General features: G+C 38.3%; 2 protein-coding genes across 2 annotated transcripts; both read left to right on the top strand.

Moving 5' to 3' along the window:
* Positions 1-1,678: 1,678 nt before the first annotated feature.
* On the top strand, positions 1,679-4,257 carry LOC144651876 (growth hormone secretagogue receptor type 1-like). The gene is made up of 2 exons (XM_078511926.1): positions 1,679-2,445; positions 4,233-4,257. Exons 1-2 carry the CDS (start codon positions 1,679-1,681, stop codon positions 4,255-4,257), a joined length of 792 nt encoding a protein of 263 aa, XP_078368052.1.
* A 2,927-nt stretch (positions 4,258-7,184) lies between these two features.
* LOC144648223 (D(1)-like dopamine receptor) lies at positions 7,185-9,548 on the top strand. Its single transcript, XM_078507839.1, has 2 exons — positions 7,185-7,977; positions 9,235-9,548. The coding sequence occupies exons 1-2, from the start codon at positions 7,185-7,187 to the stop codon at positions 9,546-9,548; spliced, it is 1,107 nt and encodes a 368-aa protein (XP_078363965.1).
* Positions 9,549-11,007: the final 1,459 nt, after the last annotated feature.

The raw sequence follows: 11,007 nt of genomic DNA on the forward strand, positions 1-11,007 counted from the left end.
CGTAGGTGGTTTTTAACGTCAGCTTCTTTACACGACGTTTGGTGATTGTTGCCGCCTTTCTTAACTACGAGCCGCCTAACTAAATTATACTCACAATATACGTTTTAATAAGAGTAATTAAAGTTAATTTAAATCTAAAGCACTTGCGTCAAGGAAGACTTCAGCAGGGCGATGCCATTTAAACAATTCAATCGAGCCATAATTTCTTGTATTTTTAGTATTTGAATATTTAAACTGAAATTTTAAATTAATGCATAAGCTTTTTTTCAATTCTGGACATACACATATGCTTATTGACTCTTTTCCTTTTGTTACGAAGGCCTTAAAAATCGATTAAAATAAGTGATGTCAATAGCCTCTGCCTCTTTTTACCTGCTTGTTAACAAAGGAAGAGGTTTTAAGATGGATAAGAAATATTGTTTGTCTTTTGAATTATTGTGGTAATGAAAATGTGCCATTTCCTCTTTGCGCAAACGTCTCAGTTTTCTAATCATAATGAAGCTGAACGCTTCGAACATGAATTCAGTTATCACTTATTTGGCATATCTTGTATTTATCTATGTTAATACAAATGTCCATATCAGTTTTCGAGCAATTTTTATTTCACGTTCGAAGAAGTTTAAAACATACCCTTAAAGTCGTCTTTGTAAAAAAGTAATTATTTCACAGTTTCACAGTTAACTTTTTTTTGTACAGCCACTTGAAAATTGATTAATTTTCTGCCATTGTACTTTGGGTTTTTTGTCTTTTTATATTTTTTCAATAACCTGAAGTGTTCTTCAATCTTCCAATGAGCTCCAATAAGTCGCTCTCAATTTTTAATATCTGAATCTTCTCCTTTATGATTATTTAAATGCGAAAGCCGTTCACACAATACTGATAACGAGGCAATTGACCTAAGCCGCTCAAGAAAAGAACAGTTTTCAAAGAAATCTGGTGAAAATGCAGCCGCTACTGATAAACATGCAGTCCCGATGATCAAGCGCAGCGCACGGGTTTAAGTAAGACATCGTTCGAGGACGTTTGAAAAAATATGGGCCGTTCCTTCGACTCTTCTCGAAGTTCTGGCCATCGGTTTAATGTGTCCCCTCCGAGCGCCACAACTTTACAAAGTTCTGAGCTCCACGTTCTTAAAAACAAGTTTGCTTCACCTTTTTTCACCTGCTTTAAAGAAAGAACAGGTTTAAAGATCGATAAAAGCACAGTATTTTGAATAACTGTGGTAAGGAATATGTGCCATTTCCTGTTTATGCCGGCAAAGTTCAGTTTCTCTACAATATAGGTGAACTATAAGCTTTTTTTATCATGAATTTCATCATTGATATGGCATCTTTTATACTCACCTATGTTATTACAAATGTCAATTTTCAGTTTTCATATAATTTTTAATTCGCGTTCGGAGAAGCTTGAAACATACGGTGTAGACAATGTAGGATTTTTCTCCAAACCCGCATAAAAAATGTTTGCACAAATTAGAAAAAAAAACACAAAACATTTCTTCAATCTTTGTGATGACCTGAATGTGAAAGGCGTTTGCACAATGACGAGGAAATGAACCTGACCTACTGAAAAGAAAATATTATCAAAGGAATATTTGCTTAGTCACTGCTGATAAACGGGCTTTAAACACAGGCCACAAGTTTTTGAAAGGAATCGATCGAGGACGTTTCAAACCGATATGGGCGGTTCCATCGACGCTTCTCGTACTGCCTCTGGGTTTACTGCGTCCCCTCCGGGCACCGTCTCCACAACTTTACAAACCGCTGTTCTGATTCCCACTTTCGTAGCAAATTGTCTAGGTAACATATATGTGTGCCTGGCAGTTTCTCGCGCTCGCTCCCTCCGACAAAAACCAAGCAGTTCTATTCTCGCAAGCTTAGCAGTGTCCGACTTTTTCTTGCTGTCGTTCCTTCTCTTCCGTTTAATTTGGCTGTACGACTTCGAGGCAGCGAACAAAGCATGCGAACACTTCCTGGTGCTATTAGGAGCACTCTCGTATGTCAGCATTTGTCATATTTGTCTTCTCAGCTGCGATCGCTACATTGCCATCATTTATCCTCTAAGGTACAAAGCAATCCTCACCACAACCCGCGTCAAACTGGCCTTGTTGGTGTCCTGGGGTGCCCCGGTGATTTCTATAGTGGTCCTGCCCTTGTTTTATGGCGATAGCGATAGCGCTCAGTTCAGAACAAGCTTCATTGGTTGTTCTGAATCCACCGACGAACCGTCCTTGTTGCATAAAATCCACCTTGTGTTCAATTTCACCCTCTTCGTTGCAATTCCTTTTGTGGTGTTGTTATTGGTGTACGGTCACATCGCCAAGATCTCCTGGTTTCAAAGTAACCGAGTCGAGCCTGGCGAAAACCTGAATCCCGAGACTGCTGAATTGAGGAGGAAGAAAAGGAAAGATATGAAATGGATGAAGACGATAGGTAAGAAGAGCTTGACTGCTTTGAAAATGCTTTTTTTTGTAGGAAATAGAATTTCAGAGATCATAGTGAGAGTTCGTACATAGCTCGCCACTGGAAAATACATCTTACGTTTTAGTCGTTTACAGTTTGTTTCTTATAGTGTCAGCTGGTCAGTCCCCCACCAGTTGGTATTTTTAACAAGTTTCTGTATTTTACAGCATTTGTTTGCAGTAGTGCTAAATACAGTAAAATCCCGCGAGTAAGAAACTAATTTTTGAGATCCCTTAGGCTAAAATTTGCCTGTTAGAGACCCTCTATATAAAAACTTCTTTAGTTTAAAATTTGGAAATAGGTTATTTTCTAAAATCGATTGAAATTGTTTACTTTTAGGAAAAAGATGATAAGTCAACATTCTGCATCCTAGGGGTCCTAGTTGCAATGTAAATGCCAATGTAAATGCCAATGTTGAAAATCATAAAATATTACTAATAATAATAATACCATCACTTAAAGATGAATAAAATGGTATGCAAATTCATATAAAGAAAAGGCTGAATACCACTTAAAATTCTATTAGCAACAATGTAAATTTTTCTTCAGAAAAAAGAACCTATTTTAAAAAAAAACCTAGATAGTCTAAATGTGTGCTTATTACTATTTATGTAAGAACCTGTTTAGGCTTATTTGAGAAAATGCAGATTCTTACACTTGCGGTTTTTACCTACTGTGCCTTTTTTGTCCCTGTTATTGGTTTTATCAAAGTAGAGCGCCCCACTTTTTCAAAAGAAAAGTTTTCAATCTGAGCCGTTTTCGCGTGTTTCAACAAGGTGTGTGATTGGGGTGTCGTTAATGCCTTGTTGCTGGGTTGATTCGAGCTCAATGTTCATGAAAGTCGGTGTGATAAGTTAAAAAGGCAAAATATACTGGCTGTGGTGTTCTTTGGTACAGAAATTGTTATTTTAAAAAAATATATATTTTCAAAGTTGTTGTAAATTTAAGCCTTGACAGTGGTCTTTATGAGCGCTCGCTCGGGTGAACCAAAAAACCTCAAATACTCGAAAAAAATTAATGATCCGATCAAGCTGATTATGGTTTTAATTTAAGTACATGGAAGTCGTGCAACACAGAAAGTATAAGCGAAATCTTTTTTTCAAGCCAGATCGACCAGACCAATTTTACAGACACAGCCTCTTAAAGCCCCTGAGGTTATCGGTTTTGGGAGGGTGGGACTAGAACATCTTCTGGTGCAGGACACGTCCATCTGAACCTGTTGTCATCAGCACAAAAGACTGATAAGTGCAACAATTAATTTGTTAAATCTATATTTTTGTTATTTTTACAGTAATGGTGATTGGCGCATTTGCCTTCTGCTATATCCCAACATTCGTCTGTATCCTGGTCACGGCTAAACTTGGTCCCAGTCGAGTTCCCAACGCACTCCGCTCTACCGTTGATGTAATGATTACTATCAACAGCGCTCTTAATCCAATCATTTACATGCTCAGGTCAAACGACTTCAAGCGCGCCTTCAAGAAAATTTTCAGAGGGTCTTCTGTCGAGCCCAGCAACGCCACTGGAACTGCACGTACTGGTGTGATCCCCCTGGGTGCTACCACGTGTACAGCCCAAATTGATCTGCCATCGGTGACCCAATAGTAACTGCGACACCCGAAGAACCACACTGACCACTTGATTCTAAACTGCAATTGGCAAAAACCCTGTCTATGAAACGTTCCAGCGGTGAGCAGCGCGTGGGAAGCAAGACTTATGTTTAACAACGTTTAACTGCTTAAAGCACTAATCGCAGGTTACAAGTAAAGATTTAGCCCCAAACGGTGTAATTTGAGTTCAAATTGCAGATTGCTATCTCATCTAGCTGTTGCTTACATCGGTAAAATTAACAGCACAGAAATTAATCTTAGATTCATTTTTGAGCTGTATTTTTCCGATAGCGTTGACTTCAACCCTTTAACGGCGAATGAGAATCAAAAAATAATAGCAAAGACTAAAACCATGCAGTATATAAAGCAATTTTCAATTGAGTATCGAAAGTAGTTTGCCTTTTCTCTGGTTTTTAAAAAGTACACTTAGTGATTGGTCTCAAATCTCGTGCCACTTTCTAAGCCAATCAAAAGAAAAACTTAAACCAACGTGACTCGCTCGCACAGGTTTTCCCGGGCTTCGCACCGGCTACTTTTCTGCTTCGAGTTTTGATAGGCTCACTGGATTGTCGGTGTCCTTTGTGGAAGGCCAGTTTTGGTTTAACGAAACTCGATCGAAAGTCGCTCTAACAGTAAATAATACATGACTTTTGCTTCATAATATTTCTAAAATAGTTCTCGCTAGTATTTTTTTCCCTCGCGTATATAGTAAGGGGTCATATCTAGGGCCAATCACAGGAAAGCTGTCAGTGTTGACCGATTTTAAACCTAGAAATGAAGGAAACAGCAGAAATTCTTTAATTCACGAGTACAATGTAATTTTACCCATTACACGAAGGTTAAGGGATTGTTAAGCAAATAAATGTATTAAAAAACAAACAAACAATGAATTCCATTTATGCGCCGGACCACAGAGTTCAAATTTGCGACTTTCGATAAAAACAATCATTGTTAACACTAATTGAAAATTGGTATGTTGAAACAAAACATGCAATTAATTGTTTTCGGGTCCAGAAAGCAAATAAGTACGTGGTAAAAACGTGACTTCTCCAGCACGTGCTAAAGTGGCCACGAGAGAGACCAATAACACAATTTGGTCCTGTGCTACTGAGAAAGCTCAAGAGCAGGAGAGGAGAATAGGCAAGGATTCGGTTGTCATTCGCAACACCTCTTTGAATACTTAAGGCGCTATAGCTAGTTCACATAATTTTTGGCAATGATCTGCCTTGTTTTAAACAAGGATGTTAAATACCAAGTTCTGTGTTTTTTTTCTTATCCAAGGAAGTCAAAAATTACAAACGGATTGGAAAATTAATGGTTACGTCTAAAAGGTTAAGACGTTTTGTCTGCAGAAGCATGGCATCTATATAGTGTCCGAATTAAGGCCACTTCATCTCAAGTAATTATACCAATTACCAAAATTGCGTCTTTCCAGTAACTAGTAATGCATTTTACTTATCATGGGCCTTAGTGAAAGACAGTGAAAACGTGACTGTAAGAGCACGTGTAAATGGCCACGCGAGGCAAGTTATCGCAACAAAAGGCAGTTCAGAGAGCGTAGGCGGTTGTTAACGCCGGCTACTTTACATAACGTTTGGTGAATGTTGTCGCCATCCTCAACTACGAGCCGTCTAACCAAATTTATACTAACTATTTACGTTTAAATAACAATAATTATACTTAATTCAAATCTGAAGCCCTTTCGTCAAGGAGGTTTTCGGTAGGGTGATGCAGATAATCATATTTTTTCTATTGTTTAAATATCTGTACTGAAATTTTAATATTAAAGCTCAAATCGATTTAAAAAATAAGGCCATACAAATATGCTTTCCACACTTTCCTCTTGCATTAAAAATCGATTTTAAGAAAGCCTTTACCTCTTTTGATCTGCTAAAAATAAAGGAAGAGGTTTTAAGGTAGATTATCAAGGTTATTTGTATTTTGAATAACTGTGGTAATGAAAATGTGTAATTTTCCGGTCTACGCAAAGCGTTTGGCTTTCTTATTATAATAAACGGAACGCTTCCAACATGAATTTTATCATATTTTGGCATGTGTTATGTTCACCTATGTAATCACAAATGCCCATTTTCAGTTTTCGTGCAATTTTTAAAACATACTCTCAAAGTCGCTTTAAAACAAAAGAAATTCGAAAATAAGAATTTCAAAGCAATATGAAAACATCGCGCAGCCACCAGAAAATCATTTAATGTTCTGCCATTGTACTTTGGGTATTGTGTCCATTTATATTGTAAATAAACGGCGCAATGAACCCCAATAATTAAGTTGCTTTATTATTTGAATCTTCTCCTGTGCGATTATTTAAATTTGTAAGCCGTTTGCACAATAATGATAACCAGGATGTTTGCCTAAGCCGCTCAAGAAAAGAACTGTTTTCAAAAGAATCAGTAAACGGGTTTCAGTAACACATCGATCAAGGGCATTTCAAACCAATATGGGCCGTTCCTTCGAAGTTCTGGCCATCGGTTTCCTGCGTCCCCTCCGAGCACCACAGCTTTACAAACTTCTGAGCCCCAAGTTCGTAAAAACAAGTTTGCTTCACCTCTTTTTGCCTGCTATAAACAAAGGACCAAGGTTTAAAGAGAGATTATATAGATTGTTAGTATTTTGAATAACTTTGGTAACGAATATGTGCCATTTCCTGTTTATGCTGGCAAAGGTTCAGTTTTCTTATCACAATAGAGGTGAACAATAAGCTCTTCGATCGTGAATTTCATCATTTATATGGTATCTTTCATACTCACCAATGTTATTACAAATGTCAATTTTCAGTTTTCATTTAATTTTTAATTCACGTTCGGGCAAGCTCGAAAATCTCGGTGTAGACAATGTAGTTTTCTTCCCCAACCCCATAAAAAATCTTTGCGCAGATTTGAAAAAAAAAAAGGATTTCTTTAATCTTTGTGATGACCTGAATGTGAAAGGCGTTGCACAATGACGGGGAAATGAACCTGACCACTGAAAAGGAATTATTTTCAAAGAAATAGGCTGTTTTGCATCAATTACATAACTAGTTACTGCTGATAAACGGGTTTTAAACGATGGGTACAATTTTTTTGTAAGACATCGATCGAGGACGTTTGAAACCGATATGGGCGGTTCGTTCGACTCTTCTCGTACTGCCTCTGGGTTTACAGCGTCCCCTCCGGGCACCGTCTCCACAGCTTTGCAAACCGCTGTTCTGAGCCTCACGTTCGTAGCAAATTTCCTCGGTAACATATGTGTTTGCCTGGCCATTTCTCGCGCTCGCTCACTCCGACAAAAACCAAGCAGTTCTATTCTCGCAAGCTTAGCAGTGTCCGACTTTTCCTTGCTGTCGTTCCTTCTCTTCCGTTTAATTTGGCTGTACGACTTCGAGGCAGCGAACAAAGCATGCGAACACTTCCTGGTGCTATTAGGAGCACTCTCGTATGTCAGCATTTGTCATATTTGTCTTCTCAGCTGCGATCGCTACATTGCCATCATTTATCCTCTAAGGTACAAAGCAATCCTCACCACAACCCGCGTCAAACTGGCCTTGTTGGTGTCCTGGGGTGCCCCGGTGATTTCTATAGTGGTCCTGCCCTTGTTTTATGGCGATAGCGATAGCGCTCAGTTCAGAACAAGCATCATTGGTTGTTCTGAATCCACCGACGAACCGTCCTTGTTGCATAAAATCCACCTTGTGTTCAATTTCACGCTCTTCGTTGCAATTCCTTTTGTGGTGTTGTTATTGGTGTACGGTCACATCGCCAAGATCTCCTGGTTTCAAAGTAACCGAGTCGAGCCTGGCGAAAACCTGAATCCCGAGACTGCTGAATTGAGGAGGAAGAAAAGGAAAGATATGAAATGGATGAAGACGATAGGTAAGAAGAGCTTGACTGCTTTGAAAATGCTTTTTTTTTGTAGGAAATAGAATTTCAGAGATCATAGTGAGAGTTCGTACATAGCTCGCCACTGGAAAATACATCTTACGTTTTAGTCGTTTACAGTTTGTTTCTTATAGTGTCAGCTGGTCAGTCCCCCACCAGTTGGTATTTTTAACAAGTTCCTGTATTTTACAGCATTTGTTTGCAGTGCTAAATACAGTAAAATCCCGCGAGAAAGAAACTAATTTTTGAGATCCCTAAGGCTAAAATTTGCCTGTTAGACACCCTCTATATAAAAACTTCTTTAGTTTAAAATTTGGAAATAGGTTATTTCGATTGAAATTGTTTACTTTTAGGGAAACAGGATAAGTCAACATTCTGGATCCTAGGGGTCCTAGGGCTCTTATCACTCCAGTTGCAATATAAATGCCAATGTTGAAAATCATAAAATATTACTAATAATAATAATACCATCACTTAAAGATGAATAAAATGGTATGCAAATTCATATAAAGAAAAGGCTGAATACCACTTAAAATTGTATTAGCAACAATGTAAATTTTTTTTCAGAAAAAAGAACCTATTTTAAAAAAAACCTAGATAGTCTAAATGTGTGCTTATTACTATTTATGTAAAAACCTGTTTAGGCTTATTTGAGAAAATTCAGATTCTTACACTCGCGGGTTTTACCTACTGTACCTTATTTGTCCCTGTTATTGGTTTTATCAAAGTAGAGCGCCCCACTTTTTCCAAAAAAAAAGTTTTCAATCTGAGCCGTTTTCGCGTGTTTCATCAATGTGTGTGATTGGGGTGTCGTTAATGCCTTGCTGCTGGGTTGATTCGAGCTCAATGTTCATGAAAGTCGGTGTGATAAGTTAAAAAGGCAAAATATACTGGCTGTGTTGTTCTTTGGTACAGAAATTGTTATTTTTAAAAAATATATATTTTCAATGTTGTTGTAAATTTAAGCCTTGACAGTGGTCTTTATGAGCGCTCGCTGAATGAACCGAAAATCCTTAAAAAAAGAGAAAAATCGGGTCGGGTTTTAATTTAAGTACATGGAAGTCTTGCAACACAGAAAGTATAAGCGAAATCTTTTTTTCAAGCCAGATCGACCAGACCAATTTTACAGACACAGCCTCTTAAAGCCCCTGAGGTTATCGGTTTTGGGAGGGTGGGACTGGAACATCTTCTGGTGCAGGACACGTCCATCTGAACCTGTTGTCATCAGCACAAAAGACTGATAAGTGCAACAATTAATTTGTTAAATCAATATTTTTGTTATTTTTACAGTAATGGTGATTGGCGCATTTGCCTTCTGCTATATCCCAGCATTCGTCTGTATCCTGGTCACGGCTAAACTTGGTCCCAGTCGAGTTCCCAACGCACTCCACTCTACCGTTGTTGTAATGATTACTATCAACAGCGCTCTTAATCCAATCATTTACATGCTCAGGTCAAACGACTTCAAGCGCGCCTACAAGAAAATTTTCAGAGGTGCTTCTGTCGAGCCCAGCAACGCCACTGGAACTGCACGTACTGGTGTGACCCTCCTGGGTGCTACCACGTGTACAGCCCAAATTGATCTGCCATCGGTGACCCAATAGTAACTGCGACACCAGAAGAACCACACTGACCACTTGATCCTAAACTGCAATTGGCAAAAACCCTGTCTATGAAACGTGCCAGCGGTGAGCAGCACGTGGGAAGCCGATACTAATCGCAGGTTACAAGTAAAGATTTAGCCCCAAACGGTGTAATTTGAGTTCAAATTGCAGATTTCTATCTCATCTAGCTGTTGCTTACATCGGTAAAATTAACAGCACAGAAATTAATCTTAGATTCATTTTTGAGCTGTATTTTCCGATAGCGTTGACTTCAACCCTTTAACGGCGAATGAGAATCAAAAAATAATAGCAAAGACTAAAACCATGCAGTATATAAAGCAATTTTCAATTGAGTATCGAAAGTAGTTTGCCTTTGCTCTGGTTTTTCAAAAGTACACTTAGTGATTGGTCTCAAATCTCGTGCCACTTTCTAAGCCAATCAAAAGAAAAACTTAAACCAACGTGACTCGCTCGCACACGCTTTCCCGGGCTTCGCACCGGCTACTTTTCTGCTTCGAGTTTTGATAGGCTCACTGGATTGTCGGTGTCCTTTGTGGAAGGCCAGTTTTGGTTTAACGAAACTCGATCGAAAGTCGCTCTAACAGTAAATAATACATGACTTTTGCTTCATAATATTTCTAAAATAGTTCTCGCTAGTATTTTTTTCCCTCGCGTATATAGTAAGGGGTCATATCTAGGGCCAATCACAGGAAAGCTGTCAGTGTTGACCGATTTTAAACCTAGAAATGAAGGAAACAGCAGAAATTCTTTAATTCACGAGTACAATGTAATTTTACCCATTACACGAAGGTTAAGGGATTGTTAAGCAAATAAATGTATTAAAAAACAAACAAACAATGAATTCCATTTATGCGCCGGACCACAGAGTTCAAATTTGCGACTTTCGATAAAAACAATCATTGTTAACACTAATTGAAAATTGGTATGTTGAAACAAAACATGCAATTAATTTTTTTCGGGTCCAGAAAGCAAATAAGTACGTGGTAAAAACGTGACTTCTCCAGCACGTGCTAAAGTGGCCAAGAGAGAGACCAATAACACAATTTGGTCGACTTTGCTACTGAGCAAGCTCAAGAGCCAGCTGAGAGCAAGTTACAGAGAGAATAGGCAAGGATTCGGTTGTCATTCGCAACACCTCTTTGAATATTTAAGGCGCTACAGCTAGTTCACATAACTTTTGGCAATTATCTGTCCTGTTTTAAACAAGGATGTTAAATACCAAGTTCTGTGTTTTTTTTCTTATCCAAGGAAGTCAAAAATTACAAACGGATTGGAAAATTAATGGTTAAGTCTAAAAGGTTAAGACGTTTTGTCTGCAGAAGCATGGCATCTATACAGTGTCCGAATTAAGGCCACTTCATTTCAAGTAATTATACCAATTACCAAAATTGCGTACTTCCAGTAACTAGTAATGCATTTTACTTATCATGGGCCTTAG

The sequence above is a fragment of the Oculina patagonica genome, chromosome 4 (assembly GCF_052425735.1).
Source record: "Oculina patagonica isolate OP01 chromosome 4, crgOcupat, whole genome shotgun sequence".
Classification (NCBI taxonomy): domain Eukaryota; kingdom Metazoa; phylum Cnidaria; class Anthozoa; order Scleractinia; family Oculinidae; genus Oculina; species Oculina patagonica.

Bases quoted from the DNA above. Each gene is read 5' to 3' on its own strand.
- LOC144651876 (XM_078511926.1), top strand. From the start codon at position 1,679: ATGGGCGGTTCCATCGACGCTTCTCGTACTGCCTCTGGGTTTACTGCG. The intron at 2,446-4,232 runs GACTGCTTTGAA...TACAAGTAAAGA, and splicing joins ACGATAGGTAAGAAGAGCTT to TTTAGCCCCAAACGGTGTAA.
- LOC144648223 (XM_078507839.1), top strand. From the start codon at position 7,185: ATGGGCGGTTCGTTCGACTCTTCTCGTACTGCCTCTGGGTTTACAGCG. The intron at 7,978-9,234 runs GTAGGAAATAGA...TTATTTTTACAG, and splicing joins TTTGAAAATGCTTTTTTTTT to TAATGGTGATTGGCGCATTT.